This window comes from Saimiri boliviensis, chromosome 6 (assembly GCF_048565385.1).
Source record: "Saimiri boliviensis isolate mSaiBol1 chromosome 6, mSaiBol1.pri, whole genome shotgun sequence".
NCBI lineage: Eukaryota > Metazoa > Chordata > Mammalia > Primates > Cebidae > Saimiri > Saimiri boliviensis.
In genome coordinates this window covers 69,973,292-69,995,946 of record NC_133454.1, presented here as the reverse complement: position 1 = coordinate 69,995,946, position 22,655 = coordinate 69,973,292, and the positions used below count along the sequence as shown (strand labels likewise).

Below are 22,655 nucleotides of genomic sequence, written 5' to 3'. Positions count from 1 at the left end.
GAATCCAGAACTCGGATTTTTTTTTTTTTTTTTTTTTTTTTTTTTTTTGAGACAGAACCTTGCTCTGTCACCCGGGCTGGAGTGCAGTGGTGCTCGGCTTACTGCAACCTCCACCTCCCAGGTTCAAGCAATTCTCCTGCCTCAGCCTCCCAAGGAGCTAGGACTACAGGCGTGCACCACCACGCCCAGCTAATTTTTGTATTTTGGGTGGAGACTGGGTTTTGCCATTTTGGCCATGCTGGTGTTGAACTCCTGACCTAAGGTGATCCACCTGCCTTGGCCTCCCGAAGTGCTGGTATTACAGGCGTGGACCACCGTGCCCAGCTGTGAGTGGGGACTTTTAGGTGGGAGTTATTACAGCATATGTGTGGAGGAGAGCAATGCATAGGGCAAGAAACAAGAGTTGGGGCCAGGTCATTGATAGTGGGGAAGGGGGCGAGATTGCATATGCCTGGGGCTTCACCTGCCTAGTTATAGGAAGGACAAGATTTGAGCAATCAGGGAAAGATAGCCATGCACACAAGGCGTTGCCTGAGAAGGTTGATAAAGGCTATACAACCCCTTCTCTTCCTACTTCCTTAGCCAGGCTCCAGCAGGTAGATTCAAAGGTTTCTTGTAGGATAGAAGTCCCTGCCTCAGCAGGTGCAGAGAGCTCTTGCAGCTGGGCTGGGCTGGGTGTGGCACTCTCCCTGCCCACTTCTACAACCTGGGGCAGGAAAAAAAAACCTGTGGGTGCCTCTGACCACAGCAGAGCTCAGAGAATCTGCGGGAGCCAGCTGAGCCGCCAGCATGGTAGAGTTCGCGCCCTTGTCTGTGCCGTGGGAGCGCAGGCTGCAGACCTTCGCCGTCCTGCAGTGGGTCTTCTCCTTCTTGATGCTGGGTAAGTTGGGCTGCACTGTGGGCTGGGAGACCACTGCACTCAGGTGGGGCAGAGCAGCCACACCAGGTGCACACGGCGCATTGATGTTGAGAAGACATTTATCCTAAAGGGGCCTTTATTGCACTCACAGCTCCTGCCCAGAGAGAACTCCTGGGCCTACCCAGAGGCTTCTTGGGGGTGGAATGGCGTAGAAGTCACCGTCTGTGGCTCTGGGCAGGTTACTTCCCTTTCCTGGATTACACTGTGGGTTCTCCTTTGGCACTTGGATAGAGACCAATCTGCAGGCTGCCAGGCGGTGTGGGAAAGCCTCTGGGTGATGATGGGAGAGTTCTGGGCTCTGCAACCTGTTCAGAGAGGAGGGATTTTCCTTCTGTGCTCTAAGAGAGGAGGCAACCAGGGCTGGTAGTAGGGTAAGCAAGAGAAATGGGAAAAACAGGAGGTCGGGGAGAAGGTCCAGGCTGAGAGTCAACTGTGGAGTGGGCATGCTGGGCACCAGGAAACCTGGAGTCAGACTCAGCTGGGCAACTGACCAGTTGCACGACTTTGGCCAGCCCATGCCTGACCTCTCCAAGCCTCAGCTTCACCCTCTGCAGAAAGGGGACAACAGTGCTGGCCTTGCAGGACTCTTGTGGAGGAGATGGAGAAATGGGCTGACCTTTGCTCAGCACAGACCTGGCCTGGGCCCTGGGCTGGGCTCACACTGGCGGGCATGGGCATGTCTCCTTACCCACCCCACCACTGATTTGTGGCCAGAGAGATCGCCCTTGCCCAAACAACAGCTCTGCCAAAGGTAACATTTTCTAGCAGGGCCTGGATCTGGGGCTTGAGAAGAGAGAATGACTGGGAATCTGTGGGATTTTCCTTTCATCTGCTGGCACCCGGCAGGATAGGAACTGCTGCCTCCAGGGCTGGGGTTCAGTCTGTACACAGATACCACTTAACTGGTTGTTCAAATGTTGACTCTCTCTCTCCTCTCCCCCTCCCCACACACGTACTTCCTCAGAAACTCCCCCACAATTTTGTAGCTAAAAAACTGCCCCTTGCCGAAGCAGGCCCTCCAGGACCCTGCCCTAGCATCGCTTCTGGTCAAGCTGCATCTCTGTTCTAAGAGTTGTTAGACATCTTACATATCCCTGTATATCCTCCCTCCCTCCCTCTTTCAACAACAAAAGTCACTGGTCACTGGAGGCAAAGGAACCAGAGCTCAGCAGGGTTTGGAAACATTGCATAGTTCAGAGCGGCCACAGACATGAGGCAGGAGCGGGAGGGACAGGGCTGGCTCTGGGCCTTCTGGAGGCCAGGCTGATCTGCCAACAGTTTCTTCTTTCCTCCGAAGCTGAGATCTGCATTGCGGGCTTCATAGCCCTCCTGTTTACAAGATTCTGGCTCCTCAGTGTCCTGTATGCGGTCTGGTGGTACCTGGACAGAGACAAGCCGCGGCAGGGGGGTCGGCGCATCCAGGCCATCAGGTGCTGGACCATATGGAAGTACATGAAGGACTATTTCCCCATCTCGGTGAGTACTGAGGCTGGTTGGGGTGGGGGAGGGGGTTGGCTGGGGTGTGGTCATGGCCTGAGTGCTCGAATCTCCACGAGAGAGTATGGCCCTGCATGCATTTGGAGAGTACTGGGCTGGGAGGCAGGAGCTAGGGCTTCCGCTACTACGTGACCTGGAGAAGAGTCCAGCTTCTCTACCATCACAGTTTCACATCTGCAGGGATGTGGGGCCAATACGCAGATGGATGAATGTCCAGCGTTTGAAGGAGCTCCATGGGGTATATGGTGTGAGGCACACCTATGTATCTTAAAGACACAAACCCATCAGCACCCCAGGCTTGGGGGTGAAGGTAGTAAGCTCACAGGTCCTAAGGACCATCTAGCCTCACACTTAACATTCACCGGAAGACGAGGCTGACACTCAGAGAAGGAGGGAATGTCACCAAGTTCACACAGCAAGTTCTTTTACAGATTTCCAAGTGTGTGCACTGACTGTGGATAAAGGGACAGGGGAGAGAGCCCTGAATTGTTCTCAGCTCCTACCCTGCCCCTAACTCTGGCATGTAGTGTATCTTTGGGCAAAGCCTTATCCTGTTCTGAGGCTCAGTTTCCCCGTGTATCTAGTAGTACACTGATCCCTCCTCCCTCTGCATGCCTTCCAACCTCTGGCTTTCCAACTCCTGTCACCTCACGGTCATTGTGGATACTTGGCCCTGGTCTTGAAGATGTGTCCAGAGCAGATCCCTGGATCTGAGACCTTTTGACTCTTTCAGTGGAATCCCAGGTAGTCTGAAACCTTGATCTATGCAGCCAGGCAGAGATGGTTTATTGGCCAGATGGATAGGATGGGGCAGGCAGTGGGCATGCAGAGAAGACACAGGCAGCTGGTCCTCCTCTGGAAGTAGAAGAAAGGGCTAAGATATAGCCCCTGGAGATGGGCAGACAAGATTCTGACTCCAGGTCTTCCCATACCGTACCAGCTATATGATTGTGGGTAAGTTAGTCTCTCTGAGCCTCAGTCTCCTCATATGTAAAATGGGGATAATCCCACATCCCTCACTGGGTTGTGTAGATTCAATGAGGTGAATCAGGTAAAGCACCTTGCAGGTTTTCAGTGAACGGGTTGCTAGTATTATTTTCCTGCGGCAGTGGGACTCAGGAGACGTGGACAGGCCCTTGAATCTGGGAAGGACTCTGAGAGCCTAGAGCCCTGCTGCTCTGACCTCCACACCTGCGGTGACTTCTCCCGCCCCGTCTGGGAGCCCTACCTCTTCCTGTCCCTCCAGAAACAAGGTCTCCAGCTGGAAACGGGGAGGGGCAGGGAAAGCAAGCGCACCAAAGCTAAGCAACTTGTCTTGAGTTACGGGAATGTACGGTGGTGGGGGCTCCTGCCCTGCTTCCTTCTGAGAGTCCTGGGGCCCAAGAAGGACTAGTAGAGGCTGAGCCACACTGGAAGGCAGGAGCTTCTACAGCCCAGTGAGCAGGGCGTCCAGGGCAAAGGGCAAGGGAGGTGCTGGGCAAAGGGCGGGCAGCGGCTGACGGAGACTGCTGTGCTCACAAGGGGTGACAGATGTGGAAGGGCAGAGCATGGTCTAGCCTGGGGAACCCAGGAGGGGGGCAGTCTCCCCTGGCCCTCATATGTGTTTCCTCTGCAGGACCCCCTGGAGGGGGGTCCTGTCAGCAAAGGTCAGCTGGGTCTTGTCAGCAAAGAAACTTAGGGCTTGTTGGGTTCTAGGAGCAGCCATGGACCTGTCACGGGCAGAGTCTTCATCCCCACCCCAGAACCTCTGCACTTTGACATTGACCTCCCTTTCCTGCCTCTCCTCTCTCCAGCCTGGGCTTCCTCTCGTGTGCCAGGAAGGTCAGAGTTTCCCTGGGAAAGTGTGCTGCGGCCAGCCTGGGGAGGTGTGTGTGACATCAGGGACCAAGCCAAAGAAACCCTGAAGCAGGTTCTGGCTCTAACCTCACTTCCTGCTCTGGAGCTGAATCCCAAGCTCACCGGGGGGTAAAAAGCAGCCTGAAAAGGCAACCACACCAGCACAGGCCCAGACACTTGCCACAGGGTGAGTCCTGAGCCACAGCCTGACATTCAGCATGGCTAAAGCAGAAGGCAGGCCTGCAGACTAGGCTGGGGAGGTCCTCAGGTCAGAGAGTGGAGGCCACTGGAGGCCATCCCGCAGGCCTGGGACTGCTCATCTCCCGGGGTGTCTTCAGCCAGCCCAAGGGCCTCAAAAGACAGTAGCTGGCCTTCTTTGCACCTGGAGCGTTTACTGTTGCAGGTCTGGCAGAAATGCTGAGGCGGCGCTGTGCCTACCTTATCAACATCCTTCCTGCTCCTTCCCCAGCCAGGTGGCTCTTGAGGAGGGTATCTCAACCTTAGCACTCTTGACACTGGTGGGAGACAGGCCTGGATTTGCAGAAATTCTATGGGCACTATTTTTTTTTTTTTTTTTTTTTTTGGTTTTTGTTGTTTTTTCCGGGATTCTCGCTCACGGCAGGCCCCTTGCAGCACCACCTGCCAAGGGCAATGCCACTGAGTGGCCAGCAGAGGGCGAGATGATGGTCACTTTGACTTTGTCCTAAGCTGGGGCTGCTGGTTGGGGCTGTGGCCTGCAGACTCTCTTTCCACAGACCTGCCCACCCTCCCACACACCTTCAGTGCCCCGGCCCTGCAGGGATCGTAGGGTGAGCAGACAGTAGGGAGCCCCAGCTCTGCTGAGCTCCTCTCACATTCACAAATCTCTGTGCTCCCTTGCCACGCAAATGTGGCCGTCCAGTGATTTCTGAGCTTTTATCAGTTCTTAGCGTGTCTTTTTTTTTGAACTAGTGCCTGGTGATGGAATTTCAAGAAAAATTCAGAAACCGTTTCTGGGCCTCGGAACTTTCTAAAGTCACCCAGTCAGCTTCCCAAAGAGCTAATGGTGGAGGTCAGGCAATGTTTTGTGTGGGAGGAGCTGTTCCCACCCGAAACTGAAGACCCACCCAGTCGCTGGGTTTCCCCGGTGCTGAAGATTTCATCATGCAGAGCAAACACTGTCTCCACAGGCCAAGACCTTAGGCACCAAGGGCTGTGGCCAGGGCTGTGACCTGTTAGGAAATGCTGCCCACATCGTGCCTGTCACTGTCAGAGCCAGGCTTCTGGCAGCGTGCAGGCCACCTCCCTGACCCCACCCACCCACACCTGTGACACAGCCTCAGCTCTTCTGCAGCCTGCCAGGCGCCTCTAGGGCCTTAGTGCCTGACCTCCTACCTGCCACCTCTTAGCACACTGGGGTCTCTTAACCTGAGTCAGTGAGACTCAGGTGGCCAGCTTTCACCCAGGACAGAAACCCCAGCTTACACAATAGGATGCGTGCTTCCTTCTGAGATGGCCCGCTTGGTTATAGGAAGGCTCTGCCTGGGAAGTCTTCCTCACATGGAGCTGGGGCACATCTCCAGGACCCTCCCGGGAGTCCTGCCTCTGCCACGGGCAGGGAGAGCTGGCACAGAGCACAGCGGTTCCCTTAACCCCAGGGCTGCCTTGCAGGGACTGGGTTTCTCCCACCTTATTCTGATCCACTGCACCCCCTAGCCAGGTAGCTCTCCAGGTGGCTTCGTCTACCTGGGCACCACTGACATTTGGGGCTGTATTATTCTTGGTTATGGGGGCTGTCCACACCCCTGGCATCTACCCACTCAATGCCAGTAGCACTATCCCTCCCTGTTATATTGTAGACATTAACAAATGTCTTCTGCTGGGGGAGGGGGAGGAGCTGGGAGGCACACACTTGCCCCAGTGGAGAACCACTACTCTAAAGCCTGGGCTCTGCCTTCTAAGCTCCTGCAGCCTGACTCGTTTCTCCTCCCCGAGCCCTAAGTCCTGACCACACATATCTCTTTATTTCGTCGACTCGACTCTGCCAATGCCTTTATTTCGTCGACCCTACTCTGCCAATGCCCCCTGCAGTCCATCCACCACACTGCGGCTGGAATAATCCTCATAAAATGAGTGAACACAGCAGTGACAGTGACTCCTACAGCTCTTAAAGTCTATTTTTGCTGCAGCCTGCAAGTCCCTGCACTCTGGGCCCCTGCCCAGGCCCCCGCCCACCCCCACCTGCCTGCCCTCCCCTTGCCATCCGAGTTGCCTAGGCATGAGCCACACAGCTTGTGCTGGCACTCTTGCTTGGAGTGCATCCTCTTGCCCCATGAATCCCCTTTCACTTAGGGCTCCTGCTGGGTGGAGCTAGGCTTCTGGGGACCCTGGCTCTGAGTCTATACTAGCTGTATGACCTACAACTAGTTAATGAACCTTGTGTCTCAATTTCCTCATCTGTTAAATGGGGGCAGTGATACAACACTTCCCGCATACAGTTGACGGAGGGTGAGGCAAGTTGGTCTACGAAAGATGCCTGGCTGGCATCTAGTAGGTGCTGGGAGAGTTTACCACCCCTGGTACTCTTTCCAGCTCTCAGGGCCTGGCACTTCCTGTATTTTTTCAACTCTAAGACATCCTCAAGAGTAAAACATGCCAGTATTTCATGCACCACTGAGAGAAAAAGTTCCAATTAGAAATGAAAGGCGGATCTTAATTTCAAACTGTTTAAAGTAGGCAGGGAGAATGTGCATGTTAGAATTGAGGGAGTGGGTCCATGGGTATCGAAGTGTGTCTGTGAAATGAGTATGTGACCATAGCAGGGCAAGGACCAACTGATAACTTATCTACAGAGAGTACTGGGGAGGCCAAAGCCCTATCCAGGGCCACAGGGAGTTACAGCCAGGGCCAGGGAGAACATCCAAGCCTTTCCATCCCTCTAAGCTGGATGGATGGGGGGAGACAGGGAAGCACCCTCGTTCACACACACACATACACACACACAGAGCGAACCACTTGAACCTGATTTTGGAATTTTGATGTGTAACCAAATCTCCTAGGATATTTGTCACAAATCAGATGCCCAAGGCCAGATCAGACCTTCTGAATCAGACCCTGCAAGCCCAGCACTTTTTTTTTTTTTTTTTTTTTAACATGTGGACTCAGGGAGAGGAGCATCACACACTGGGGGTAGTTGAGGGGGGTAGGGAGAGACAGCAGGGGATGGGAAGGGAGGGGAGGATGGGGAGGGATAACATGGGGAGAAATGCCAGATATAGTATGCACCTGAAATAAATAAATTAATTTAAAAAAAAAAAAGAATTGGTAATTTTCCCGTACTAGACTTCCAATTTATATCTGTAATTCCTTTTTTTTTTTTTTTTTTTTTTTTTTTTTTTTTTTTTTGGTACAAAACGTCTGTTTGGAGAGTGAATGACAGCCACTGGATAATATCACGGTGGACTTTTGAGTCCTTCCTCCCCTACTTAATGGATGGGTCATTTAACTTTTTACTTGTAGTTTGCCTTAACTTCTTTTTTTTTTTTTTTGGAGAAAGAAAAAAAGAATAATAAAAAGAATAAAGAAGAGGAAGAAAGAGAAAGAGGAAGAGGGAGAGAGAATGGGGGTATTGCTTTATTGCCCGGGCTAGAATGCAGTCTAAATATGGGTATGCCTATAACTGTCCTTAATAATGGAGACATAAAATAAAATGAGGGAAGAGAATAACAAACAAGGAGCCAACCAACATTTCGTTTAAACTTCTAAGTTGACATGCTGTGGTACTGATAAGAGTGTATATTTTGTATATTTAAAGTGGAGAGTTCTATAAATGTTAATTACGTTTACTTGTTCCAGATCTGAGTTCAAGTCCTGGATATCGTTGTTAATTTTCTGTCTCATTGATCTGTCTAATATTAATGTTGAAGTCACCGACTATTATTGTGTGGGAGTCTAAGTCTCTTTATTAGTCTTATATGTCTGGGTATTCCTGTATTGGGTGCGTACATATTTAGGATCTTTAGCTCTTCTTGTTGTTGCATTGATCCTTTTATCATTATATAATGTCCTTCTTTGCTTCTTTTGATCTTTGTTGCTTTAACAACTATTTTATCAGAGGCAAAAATTGTAACTTCTGCTTTTTATTTATTTATTTTAGCTCTCTGTTTGGTTGGTAAATCTTTCTCCATCCCTTGTTTTGAGTCTTTGTGTATCCTTGAATGTGAGATGGATCTGGATGCAGCATACTGATGGGTTTTAGTTTTTTTATCTAAATTGTCTGTCTGTCTTTGGATTGGGGGATTTAGTCAATTTAAATTTAGAATTAACAATGATATATGTGAGTTTAATACTGCCATTTAATATTAGCTGGCTATTTTGTCCATTAGTTGATGTAAATTCTTCATTATATTGATGCTCTTTTTGGTATTTTTTAGAAAGGCTGATACTGTTTATTCCTTTCTATGTGTAGTGGTTCTTTCAGAAGCTCTTGTAAAGCAGGCCTGGTGGTGATGAAATCTCTGAGTGCTTGCTTGTTCACAAAAAACTTTACTTTTCCTTCACTTATGAAGCTTAGCTTGGCTGGATGTGAAATTCTGGGTTGAAAGTTCTTTTCTTTAAGGATGTTGAATATTGGTCCCCACTCTCTTCTGGCTTGTAAGGTTTCTGCTGAGAGATCTGCTGCAAGTCTGATAGGCTTCCCTTTGTGGGTAACCTGACCTTTCTCTCTGGCTGCCCTTAGTATTTTCTCCTTCATTTCAACCCGGGTAAATCTGACGATTATGTGCCTTGGAGTTGCTCTTCTTGAGGAATATCTTTGTGGTGTTCTCTGTATTACCTGGAGTTGAATATTATCTTGCCTTACTAGGTTGGGAAAATTTTCCTGAATAATATCCTGAAGCGTATTTTCCAGCTTGGATTCATTCTCTTCGTCACATTCAGGTACACCTATCAAGCGTAGATTAGGTCTTTTCACATAGTCCCATATTTCTTGGAGACTTTGCTCGTTCCTTTTTATCCTTTTTTCTCTAATCTTGTCTTCTTGTTTTATTTCATTGAGTTGGTCTTCGACCTCTGATATCCTTTCTTCTGCTTGATCAATTCGGCTGTTAAAACTTGTGCATACTTCACGTAGTTCTTGTATTGTGTTTTTCAACTCCATCAATTCACTTATATTCCTCTCTAAATTGTGTATTCTTGTTAACATTTTGTCAAACCGTTTTTCAAAGTTCTTAGTTTCTCTGGATTGTGTTAGAACAAGTTCTTTTAATTCACAGAAGTTTCTTATTATCCACATTTTGAAGCCTGCTTCTGTAATTGGAACACACTCGTTCTCCATCAAGCCTTGTTTCATTGCTGATGAGGAACTGGGATCCCCTGCTGAGGAAGAGGCGTTCTGATCTTGGGTATTCTCAGCCTTTTTTGGCTGTTTTCTTCCCTTCGTTGTAGATTTATCCATGTGGTCTTTATAATTACCGTCTTTGTAATTGGGTTTCTGAGTGGACGTCCAACTTATTGATTCTCAGCGCCGAAATCTGAGCAACCCACTGCGCCGACTAAATCAGCAGCGTTAAGATTGATGGTGCTTTTCTGACTCTGCACCAAGAACCAACGCTCCTAGGCGCCGGCAAAACCGCCTCGCCGGTCACAAGAGTCGCGCTGGCGACCGGTGGGGCTCCTCCGCTGGGAATCTCCTGGTGCGTGCGCAACAAGAATTCATGTGAAGGTGTGGCGTCCTCTCCTTCTTTGCGCTTTCACTGGGAGCTACAATCCCGAGCTGCTAGTGATCAGCCATCTTGGATCTCTCTCTGTAAGCCCAGCACTTTTAACCCACCAACTAATCTAGGCACATAAATAGGCCATGACCAGGCTTGCCCCACGCCAGGCCCTGGAGCAGTGCAGGGCAGGTTGTTGACGCAGGAGCCACTTTCTCCCGGGAGAAAGGAATCAAGAGAACCCTGGACCTCCAAGTCTGACTAGCAAGTGAAAGGTCCCAAAGACAGTCCTGAGTGCCAGGATATTTCCCTGGGTCTGGAACGGAGGCTTCTGGGCTCACTTGGCTCACTCACTTTCTCTCTCTCTCTCTGATGCTCTCTGCAGGAGGTGGCAGAACTCAGAGCCAACTGTGTGGCTTAGGGCAGGTCTCTGCGTCTCGGTTTGCTGAACAATCGAATGGGGCCTAATTTACTCCAGCCAGCCTACCTAGGGCCAGGGTGAGCGTTAAACAAGCTAAGAGCATGGCTGCTTTGTGAACCATAAAGAAACCATTAGGACATTGGGTTCTCGAGGACCTTCGGTTGGCCCACGACTGTGAGAGGGCACAAGGTCATTTGTGGAGAGATGGGACTGGACAGACATGGTAGAGACATAACAGCCCCCAGTCCTCCTTCCCACTCAAGGTCCAGATGCCCTCTCCCAGAGGGCCCCTATGTGGTACTGTGATCTTTTAGACAGGGACTGAAGAGCATCTTGGGCTTAAAAGTAGCACCCCTGTACCCCCTGCCGAGGAATTGAAAACATTTTCACACACCAAGGCTTGTACGCAAGTGCCCCTGGCCCCGTTATTTGCAATGGCCCAAGGTTGAAACCACACAAATGTCTTGACCGATGAATGTAGAATATCCATAAAATGGAATAGTATGCAGTCAGAGCAAGCCACGAAGTACCGACACCCACCACAACATGGATAAACCTCCAAACGTGCTAAGTGAAGGAAATCAGATGCAAAGGCCACACAGCGTATGACTCCACGTACGTGAGACGTCTGGAACAGGCAAATCCATAGAGACAGAAAGTAAACTCATGATTCCATAATCATTTATTCACGCATACATTTGTTTACTTGTTTATTTAGAGTACGTAATGCCTTTTGTTCAAAACTCAAAAATGCTGACCGGGTGTGGTAGCTCATGCCTGTAATCCCACCATTTTGGGAGGTTAAGGCAGGTGGATCACCTGAGGTCTGGAATTCGAGACCAGCCTGGCCAACAGAGTAAAACCCCATGTATACTAAAAATAAAAAAATTAGCCGGGCGTGGCAGTGTGCACCTGTAGTCCCATCTCCTCGGAAGACCGAGGCAGGAGAATCTCTTGAATGCAGGAGGCAGCGGTTACAGTGAGCCATGATCATGCCATTGCACTCCAGCCTGGGTGACAGAGTGAGACTGTCTCAAAAAAAAAAAAAATTTAAAAACCAACAAAAGGGTAGGTATGAAAAGTCTTCATTCCACCTCATGTCCCATCTCCCGAGTCCCTGTCCTCAGAGGCAACAATGACTACCAGTGTTTGGTGTATCCATATAAAGCAGATGTATTTCTCCCTTCTCTGCACAGTTGCAACACTGCACGCATCGTCCTGCCCCTTGCCTTTTCACCTACCAAGCTGCTGGAGCCTTCTTTCCCGTCAGGGCAGAAAAAGCCACTCTACTTCTCTACGGCTAAACAATGGTCCATTGTGTGGATGGTTCACAGTTTGTCTAAATAGGCCCTGCTGATGGTCATTTGAGTGAATGACAAGTTTTTGATATCACCAACACCTGGTGCTTCCGTGGCCTTGTTCAGATGTCATTTTGCACAAGTAGAAATTCTGTAGGCTAAATTCCTTAGCAGTGGAGTTGCTGGGTTTAAAAATCAGTTATATTTTTTGGTTTTGGTAGATAATGTCAAATTGCATTTATGGAGGTGCAAAATCACCCTCCCACTAAAGGAGAATGAATATATATAAGCAGGTGTTTCCATGCGTTGAGCCAGCTATGTTTTTAAAGAAACATCACCTCGTCAGGCACTGTGGCTCACGTCTGTATTCCCAGCACTTTGGGAGGCTGAGATGGGCAGATTACTTGAGGCCAGGAGTTTGAGACCAGCCTGGGCAACATGGTGAAACCCTGTCTCTACTGAAAAATACAAAAATTAGCCAAGTGTGGTGGCATGAACCTGTAATCTCAGCTACTCGGGAGGCTGAGGCACAAGAATTGTTTAAACCTGGGAGGCAGAGGTTGCAGTAAGCTGAGATGATGTCACTGCACTCCAGCCTGGGCAACAGAGTGAGACTCTGTCTCATAAATAAATAAATAAATAAATAGCAGAGGTCATGTCCTGGTCAAGGACAGGAGAATGTGGCGCTGTTCAGCTGGATGGGGCAGACAGGCTCCAGGCCCTATGGATGTCTCCAGTCTGCTCTGAGAGAGGGCAGCCAGGCCTCTGCTGCTCCCCAAAGGCAGCAACAAGAACCCTCAGGCAGTCAGTGGCTGAAAGTCACAGCTTGATGACAGGAAGAACTTTACACTGGCAAAGCTGTGCCAGAGGGGAAAGGCTTGCCCTTGATCTGAGGGAGTGCACAGGGCGGGGTAGTCCTATCAGGGAGCCTCCCGTTGGGGCATGTGGGATTGGGCCAGAAACCCTGGGGACCCTTGGACTCTGATGGCCAGGTCTCCCAGCCACAAGGCACTGAAAAGGGTGGCCCCCACAGTTCCTTGCAATCACCACCCACAGCAATCATCTTTGCAGATTCAGCTGCTTGGCACAGCCCGTCCAGTAACTGGCCAGGAGCAGCATTTGTTAACTAAGTTCCCTCCTGCTTCACCTTCACCCCACTTCACCTAGAAGCTGCTAATGACGGTGGCTCTGTCTCACTCAGACTACAACGTCTGTTGGACTCTGCTATATCCTCATGCTGCAGGCCGGGCCAGGCCCAGGCAAGTTGCTGTGATGGCCAGGGAAAGAGAGTGGCCAAGGGGCAATGAAGGCCTGGCGAGGGGGAGCAGAGAGCCACAGGGGCCCACAGCATGCCTAAGGGTAATCAGGGCCAGAGCTGCCCCTGGTGTGTATGTGCTTTCTACCCAGCAGGACTCGGCCCTCAGCCAACGAAGGCTCACTCCTACATCTGCAGCACCAGTATTTCACTCCGAGACATCCAAGGGGGATTGGTTCCAGGAACCCGCCCGCAGATACCAGAATCCACAGATGCTCAAGTCCCTCATATAAAATGATGTAATATTTGCCTATAACTTAGGCACATCCTCCCACACACAATAACCCATCTCTAGAATATCTATGATACCTAATACAATGCTATGGAAATAGTGGTCATACTGTGTTTAGGGTATACTGATAAGGGGGAAAAGTGTGTCCATATTCACTACAGGTGCAACAATCCATTTTTTTCTAAATACTTTCCATCTAAGGTTGTTTGAATCCGTAGATGGGGAACCCACGGATATGAAGGAGCATTGTTTTCTGTTTTTTGGAGATTTTTTGTTTGTTTGTTTGGTTTGGTTTGGTTTGGTTTTTTGGGTTTTTTTGAGACAGAATATTGCTCTGTCTCCCAGGCTCTATCTCCCAGGCTGGAGTGCAGTGGTGCAACCTCGGCTTACTGCAACCTCCGCCTTCTCCTGCCTCACTTCTCCTGCCTCAGCTTCCCTAGTAGTTGGGATGACAGGTGCCCACCACCACACCTGGCTAATTTTTTAAATTTTTTAGTAGAGATGGGGTTTCACCATGTTGGCCAAGCTGGTCTCAAACATGTTGGCCAGGCTGGTCTCAAACTCCTGACCTCAGGTGATCTACCAGCATCGGCCTCCCAAAGTGCTAGGATTATAGGCGTGAGCCACCGTTCCTGGCTGGAACATTGTTTTCTTAAAATGAGGCTGTTCCAGCATGGTGGTGCCCCCGTGTGGCCTTTTGATGGCTTCGCATTACATCATGTCCAGGTGGTGTTGATATAAATAATTCCAGGCACCGTGATACCTGAGCTTTTCAGTAGCCCTCGGAGGCAGCAGGGACAGGGCCAAATACTGTACTGCCAATTCACAGATGAGGAGCCTGTAGGAGAAGGAAGCAATTTAACCCAAGCCAACATCAAGTCTGTGGCACGGCCAGCACCATGGTATCACCAGGTGCTGTCACACACCATATCTGAATCTTCATAAGAACCCAGGTGGTCAGACATATGGATGAAGACCTGGAGGCTCAGAGGAGGGTTTCCCAAGGTCACACCAGTGAGTGGCAGAGTCAGGGTTGGCACACAGGTCCCGCCCTGGTTCAGCAGGTTGCCGTCCCTGCAGCTGGTCAAGACTGCTGAGCTGGACCCCTCGAGGAACTACATTGCGGGCTTCCACCCCCATGGAGTCCTGGCAGCAGGAGCCTTTGCCAACCTGTGCACTGAGAGCACCGGCTTCTCTTCCATCTTCCCCGGGATCAACCCCCATCTGATGATGCTGACCTTGTGGTTCCGGGTCCCCTTCTTCAGAGATTACATCATGTCCGCAGGTGAGTCTTTCCACCCCTGAGCAGCTCGGGAAGGTGACAGACTTCTGGGTGGGGGTGGGGGTGGCGGGTTGCAACAGTTCTCTACTTCCTCCAAGGGTATGTGCAGTAGGAGAAGGAGGCTGGGCCCAAAGAAGCACTTCTACGGCACCGTGCTGGGCACTGAGTCCAACAGGGGTTTGCAAAAAGGGAGAGGACTCAGGGAGCTCCTGGCTGGAATGGGGTACAGTGGGGGAATCCCAGGCCTCCGCAGGTGATCTCTTTCATGGGCTACACGTATTTCACAGCCCCTGCTCCCTCCCCTCATGCCTTCCCACCTTTCTCTTTCCCCAGGGTTGGTCACATCAGAAAAGGAGAGTGCTGCTCACATTCTGAGCAGGAAGGGTGGTGGAAACTTGCTGGGCATCATTGTAGGGGGTGCCCAGGAGGCCCTAGATGCCAGGCCTGGATCCTTCACGCTGTTACTGCGGAACCGGAAGGGCTTCATCAGGCTCGCTCTGACACACGGGTATCAAGCCTCTGGGAAGAGCACTCTGGGTTCACCTGGCCATTGGGATGGGAAGATGGCAGAGACGAATGCGGATTCTATTTTGGCAGGGAGATTCTCAGTCCACTCAGAATGAAGATTATATTTTGATGTCTCATGTCCAAATACCTAGGAAAGTTTCCACAAGGGAGACTCAATGATCTAAGGAACTAGGTGGCAATGAACATATTCCCCAAAGCTGGTACTTGATCTGAGACCTGTGGTATCTAAAAGAGGGATATTTGGAGTACGTTCAGAGCTGTTCTCCCCCACTTGGAGTGAAACATCATTGAGAAACATGAGCCAGCCGAGATGGGAGATATTTTTCTAGGAAAAACAATGCCGGTTTTTATATCCGGGAGGGCTCTCTGAAGCATTCTGGTCTACCTCTTGTGGTGCAACTGGAAAGTTGTGGCCCTGCAAGGGACCTGCCCAAGGTCAGATAATGGGGCTGTGAAGGTCTGGGAGATAACCCAGGCCTCCACTTCCAGTCCAGGGCACTGTCCTCTACTCCATTTCTTGGTCACTGAGCCCCTGCAGGAAGCTAACAGGTCTTTCAGCTTGTGTGCCTTCTCTGGGGCCTCCCACATGCCCTCTTTCCTCTGTTTCTCTCCAGGGCACCGCTGGTGCCAATCTTCTCCTTCGGGGAGAATGACCTATTTGACCAGGTTTCAAATTCTTCTGGCTCTTGGTTGCGCTGTATCCAGAATCGGTTGCAGAAGATCATGGGCATCTCCCTCCCACTGTTTCATGGCCGTGGTGTCTTCCAGTACAGTTTTGGTTTAATACCCTACCGCCGGCCCATCACCACTGTGGGTAAGTCAAGGACCAAGCTGGGAGGGAGGAGGCTATAGAGACAGGGCAGGTTATGTGCTGCAAGGGGTCAAGGAGATGGGCCAGATTTATTCCTGCCCTCATGGGGCTCACAAACATACACACACAAGCAGATAGAATAGCAGACAGTCTGGGATAGGAACTATAACAGAAGTGCCAAGAGCAATAGTTGCAACCAATTGCTGAGCACCTGGTGTGTGCCAGGCACTACACCGGCTGTCCTAAATGAAGCAGCTCAGTTTATCCAAACAAGTGATTCTCCTGCCTCAGCCTCCTGAGTAGCTGGGACTACAGGTGCGTGCCACCATACCCAGCTAATTTTTGTATTTTTAATGGAGAGGAGATTTCACCATGTTGGCCAGGCTGGTTTTGAACTCCTGACCTCAAGTGATCCACCTGCCTCAGCCTCCCAATTACAGGTGTGAACCACCATGCCCGGCCATACCTTCAAGGCAGAAATTATTATTCCCATTCGTTGATGGTAAATGGGCTCAGAGAAGTTAAATAACTTCCAAAATATCACACTGTCTTTGAATAACAAAGTTGAGGTTTGAATTAGGATCTGTCTGACTTTTTGCAGTGCCAGAGATGGAGGGTTTAATTCTCTTTTTTTTTTTTTTTTTTTTTTTTTTGAGACAGAGTCTTGCTCTGTTGCTCAGGCTGGAGTGCAGTGGCACGATCGCAGCTCACTGAGACCTCTGCCTCTCCTGCCTCAGCCTCCCAAGTAGCTGGGATTACTGGGATTACAGGCACCCACCACCACGACCAGCTAATTTTTGTATTTTTAGTAGAGACCAGGTTTCACCATGTTGGCCATGCTGGTCTTGAACTCCTGATCTCAAGGGATTCCCCAGCCTCGGCCTCCCAAAGTATTGGGATTACAGGTGTGAGCCACCGCGTTTGGCCAGGAGGGTTTAATTCTAACCGAGAGGATCTAGTGAGGCTTATTTATAGTGAACAGGTATTCCAAGTATGTTAAATTTGTATGTAGAGTAGCAGCCAATAGGCTCGAAATTACATCCTGAGGGATTTTCCTGTAAGAATTGACCATGAGCTTAACCCCATAGACGTAAGGCCTTTTTTTTTTCAGCTATTTGGACATCTCTTTTGCTTTCTTCTTAGATTCTAACTACATTCCTCTGACAGACTTTATTTTTCTCTTGTTTTTTATGAGACAGAGTTTCACTCTTGTCACCCAGGCTGGAGTCCAATGGCACAATCTCAGCTTACTGCAACCTCCAACTCCTGGGTTCAAGCAATTCTCGCCTCAGCCTCCCGAGTAACTGGGATTACAGGCACCCACCACCATGCCCAGCTAATTTTTGTATTTTTAGTAGAGACAGGGTTTCACCATGTTGGCCACACTGGTCCCGAGCTCCTGACCTCAAGTGATCTGCCCACCTTGGCCTCCCAAAGGGCTAGGATTGCAGATATGAGCCACCGCGCCCGGCCCCTGACAGACTTTATAGACAGAAGTCTATTCACTTCATCTCCATCCATCCATTTACTTGCTAGTTGAGCACAGACTTTGTAAACCCCTGCATCATGAACTCCCCTGTGTCGTGTGGCAATATTTTCATGAATTTTAATACTTCTGCTGCCTCCAGAGCTGTTGCCAAGAGGAGAGGGCAGAGGAGCTGCCTTCCCAGCCAGGCAGAACCAGAGAAAGGAGATGAGTTAGGTCCTTCTTGATTCCTCCCTGGGATGAGAGAAGCCACTGCAGGTCAATGTGGAGGGGTATAGCGGAAAGAAAAGCTGCCTGGGCTCTGAACTCACCTCATCTTAGAAATACAGCTGCGTCCAATCTTGGCATCTTGGACTCCCCAGATCATATAGCCTGAAGGTGAAGGGCACATCCCTAGAGTTTAAAACCTGGCAGTGGTTCTTCCTGGCTATGTGACCTCAAACTAGTCAGGGAACCTCTCTGAGCCTCATTGCCTCACGGGTCAGACAGGAATAATGACAGGTTTGTATACCCATAGGATTAAAGAGGATATTTCATGTAAAGCACCTAGTGCATTGTCGACACATTAAAATCCACCTATTGGCTGGGCGCAGTGATTCACGCTTGTAATCCCAGTACTTTGGAAGGCCAAGGCAGGTGGACCACCTGAGGTCAGGAGTTCGAGACCAGCCTGGCCAACATGGTGAACCCCCGTCTCTACTAAACATACAAAAAATTAGCCCAGCATGGTGGCACGTGCCTGTAATCCCAGCTACTCGGGAGGCTGAGGCAGGAGAATTGCTTGAACCAGGAGGCAGAGTTTGCAGTGAGCCAAGATCTTGCCACTGCACTCCAGCCTGGGCTATAGAGTGAGATGAAAGAAAGAAAGACAGGGAGGAAGGGAGGAAGGGAGGGGAGAGAAAGAAAGAAAAAATCCAGCCATTGTTATATCAGAATCTTGGAGTTGCCCTAATGTCTTAAAATTCATTACCTAAGATTAGGGTTGGAAGGAATGGCAATAAGAGCACTTTTCTGCAGGGATGAACCATGGAATTGGTCGCCTGCCCCAAGGGCCCCTTCCCTACCCTAAGCCACTGCCCACCTCTATTTCTTGCAGTGGGGAAGCCTATCGAGGTACAGAAGACGCTGCATCCCTCGGAGGAGGAGGTGAACCAGCTGCACCAGCGCTATATCAAAGAGCTGTGCAACCTCTTCGAAGCCCACAAGCATAAGTTCAACATCCCTGCTGACCAACACTTGGAGTTCTGCTGAGCACCTCCAGCCAGAGGGCAGGGCCAACATCAGGGAGGCCAGCAGGAGGTGCTGTGCTCTGAGGAGACATCCTGGAGGTATTTGTTGAACATACCTGCAGAGCCTTCCCAGACTCCTACCAATCCAACCCATGCCAGGCTGTGAGTCACAGCGGGCAACTCAGAAGAGGAGATCAGACTCTGGCACTGCAATCTGCACACCTGCTGCAAGACCTCTGCAAGCCTCCTGCTCCTTGGCTTCTGTCTGCTCATCAGTGAAATGGGAGAGAGGGCTGGAAGAGAATGGTTTCTGAGGTCTCTGTTCTCTGTTGTAATGCCATTCAAATATTATAAAAGGAAATGTAAGGGAAAAAAGAGAACAGCAAGGTTTTTATTTCTCTGGCCTTGAGTAGCAGCACAAAAGAAACCACCAGCTCCAGTCCCTTCTCCTACAAGCCCCGTCATCCTGCACCTCATCCTTCCCTCCCACCCTCAAAGTCTGCTCTCTGCCCTAAATCAGACTTCTTTTGTACCAGGTCTTCTCTCTCCACGCTGGAGAGGAGGGGTGGCCAGTAAGCCCCTGTACTCACCCTAGGTAGCTTCAAGTTTCTGAGTTCTCTGGGTGATGGAGCGGCAGCCAGAGGTACTCAGAAGGTGGATAGGGAGGACTGTGCTCTGTTACCAACTGGCTGTATGACTGTGGGCAGGCCTCTTTTCCCTCCCTCTGAGCCTCAGTTTCCCCAACTGACTCTGAATCTCAGCTCTGACATTACATAGGCTGAGGGCTCCATAGGGCACCTCTTACTCACCCTTTGTAACTTCAGCCCCTGGCCTTGGCACAAAAAAAGGGAGCTCCGTAAATGTCAGTTCAATAAATGAGAGAATTGCCGGGCGCGGTGGCTCAAGCCTGTAATCCCAGCACTTTGGGAGGCCGAGGCGGGTGGATCATGAGGTCAAGAGATCGAGACCATCCTGGTCAACATGGTGAAACCCCGTCTCTACTAAAAATACAAAAAATTAGCTGGGCATGGTGGCACGTGCCTGTAATCCCAGCTACTCAGGAGGCTGAGGCAGGAGAATTGCCTGAGCCCAGGAGGCGGAAGTTGCGGTGAGCCGAGATCGTGCCATTGCACTCCAGCCTGGGTAACAAGAGCGAAACTCCGTCTCAAAAATAAATAAATAAATAAATAAATAAATAAAAATAAATGAGAGAATTATATTTTAGCACGCTTCTCTTTCTTTCTATCACCAACCAAGAGGGCTGGTCAAAGCCTCACCCTTGACTCCCAGCCTGGACCTGGGGCCCCATCTCACCTTCCCAGAAGCTGGATGAGACTGGGCCAGAGAAGACCATGCTGATTGATTCTTCCTAATGTAGCAACCCTAAGCTTACCACTTCTGGCCCCATTCTGTTGGGAGAGAAGTGGAGTCAATTTGTTAAGACACAAGGCAGGCCAGCACAGAGACTGGAAACCAGATGTGAGACGTGTGCATATATCTGCAGGGGTGTGGGAATGTTGGGGGGTAAGATGGGGACAGACTCCCTGACCAGAGCTCTAGATTCCTGGGTTAGGGACATGCATCAGTAGGATTGGACCAGGGTTTGTGACTCTCCCTCACCCTCTAGTGGGGAAACACAGCAGATCACCTCCATAACCACAACATGGGGGCACTTAGAGAAGTGTACACTTAGGTTTCAGTCCTGGCTCCGGCTCTGCCCCTTTTCAGTTATCCTGGGCAAGCCACATCTCCAAACCTCGATTTGTCATTTGAGACATAAATACTGTAGTATCCACCTTCAGTTCGTGAGATAACAAGCTATTCCCTGTCCTTTGTGGAATGATGTGCAGTACGTGTGTGAATTAGAAGCCAAGTGGCAAAGGTGCTCAATGCCTCATGAAAGTGCCTCTTATTGTCCTACTAGGAAGCGTGGACTAACAGTCACAAGAGGATCAGGCAGAAGGAGCAATGGAGTTCAGAGAAGGGAGGGACGATTTACAGCCAAGGGGAGGACTTTGAGGGGGTGACACGTGGTTAGGGCCTTGAAGGAAGGGTGAGATTTGCAAAGGAGATAAATAACCGCTTATAGTAGTTACCTACTGCTGTATAATGAACCACTTCAAAACTTAATGGCTGACCAGGCATGGTGGCTCACACCTGTAATCCCAGCACTTTGGGAGGCCAACGTGAGCGGATCACTTAAGCTCAAGAGTTTGAAACCAGCCTGGGCAACACGGTAAAAAAATATAATTTTTCTCTACAAAAAAAAAAATAATAATAATACAAAAATTAGCTGGGCATGGTGGCTTGCACCTGTAGTCCCAGATATTTAGGGGACTAAAGTGGGAGAACTGTTTGAGCCCACGTGGGAGAGGTGGCAGTGACCCAAGATTGTGCCACCATACTCCAGCCTGGACAACAGAATGAAACCCTGTCTAAAAGACAACAGCAACTTAATGGTTGAAGAGCACGAGGATTTATTACTTCTCACAATTCTGTGGATTCTCTGGGTGGCTCCTCTTGGGTCTTGCAGCTGTATTCAGCCAAAGGGTCAGCTGGAGCTGGGACAGCTAGGGATGTTAAAAGGACTGGGCCTCTCTTTGCACATGGACCCTGGGTCTCTCTCTATACTGACTGGTCTGTTAGCACTCAATGGTGGTTGACTTCAAAAAGTGAGAACCAAAGCTTCACGGACTCAAGTCTTAGGCTGCACACCTCACAAGTATAACTTCTGTTGCATTCTGTTGGTCAAAGTAAGTCACAATCCAGCAGATTCAAGGAGTAAGAAACAGGACCCCTCTCTGGATGGGAGGAGCAGCAATGTTATATTACAAAAGGGTGTGGACACAGGCAGGGATTCTTACTGCCATCTTTGCTAACAATCTACCAAAAATTAAGAACTAATAGCCTGAAGCACAACCACTCCGAATCCCAGGCACACACACCCTGGAATTTGCTGTGTGACCGTGGCAACGACATTGTATATCCTGAAGATCCCAGCTCAGCCTCGCATCTCTGCCCCATCTCCCTCTCGATCTCCCCCATTGATCTCTCATGCATGGCCACAGCGAGCTGTCAAAAACACAAAGTTGACCGCGTCGTTCCCTACTCAGCCTCCTTCCGTGGCTCTCCATTGCTCCTAGGATAGGGTTTGGACCAGTCTGAATCCAGAGGATCAGGATCCAGCAAGACCAGAAGATAATTTGAGGACAGTTTAAAAAGGAACCTTTTTTTTTTTTTTTTTGAGATGGAGTATCAAGTTGAATGATGAATCATCTGTGTGCAAAAAAAAAAAAAAAAGAAAAGAAAAGAAAAGAAAAGAAAAGAAAAGAGATGGAGTCTTGCTCTGTCACCCAGCTTGGAGTGCAGTGTTGCAGTCTTGGCTCACTGCAACCTCTGCTTCCTAGGTTCAAGCGATTCTTCTGCCTCAGCCTCTGAGTAGCCAGGATGACAAGCACGCACAACCATGCATGGCTAATTTTTGTATTTTTAGTACAGACGGGGTTTTACCATGTTGGTCAGGCTGGTTTTGAACTTCTGACCTCGTGATCTGCCCACCTCAGCCTCCCAAAATGAGTAGACTTCTCTGTCTCCCAATGGACTGGGGACCCCCTTAGGCTCTAATCTATGGTGACTTCAGCCCCATCCAACCCAGCTCTACTGCCCAGCATAGGACCTCAGCATCCCCAGTGAGTGGGAATTGGTTGAGTAAATGAATTCTCACACATGTGCTTCCTCTCAGTCCCACCCACACTAGGCCTGGGGCAGGGATCAGGGGAAGAAGACACAGGCCTTGCCTCTGAGGTGATTAAATTGGTTATCTATCACTGTATGACAGATCACTCCAAAACTTGGCTGCTTTAAACAACAAATCCCCATCGACTCTCGGTTTCTAGGGGTCAGGTGTCTGGGAATGGCTTGGTGGAGTGGTTCTGGCTCAGGGTTTCTCATGAGATTGCAGCCAGACTGGGGCTGGGGCTGTGGTCTCTGAAGGCTTGAGGGGGGCTGCAGGACCTGCTTCCAAGCCTACTCGTGTGGCTGTTGGCAGGATGCCTCTGTTGTTTGCTATGTGGGCCTCTCCACAGTGCTGCCGATGACATGGTTTCTCCCA

The 22,655-nt window shown here is 49.9% G+C and overlaps 1 protein-coding gene across 1 annotated transcript; it reads left to right on the top strand.

Moving 5' to 3' along the window:
- The first annotated feature begins 499 nt into the window (after nucleotides 1-499).
- MOGAT2 (monoacylglycerol O-acyltransferase 2) lies at nucleotides 500-19,752 on the top strand. The gene is made up of 6 exons (XM_003923483.4): nucleotides 500-880; nucleotides 2,217-2,395; nucleotides 14,289-14,493; nucleotides 14,824-14,998; nucleotides 15,633-15,832; nucleotides 18,412-19,752. Exons 1-6 carry the CDS (start codon nucleotides 790-792, stop codon nucleotides 18,564-18,566), a joined length of 1,005 nt encoding a protein of 334 aa, XP_003923532.1. The 5' UTR covers nucleotides 500-789; the 3' UTR covers nucleotides 18,567-19,752.
- The last annotated feature ends 2,903 nt before the right edge of the window (nucleotides 19,753-22,655 follow it).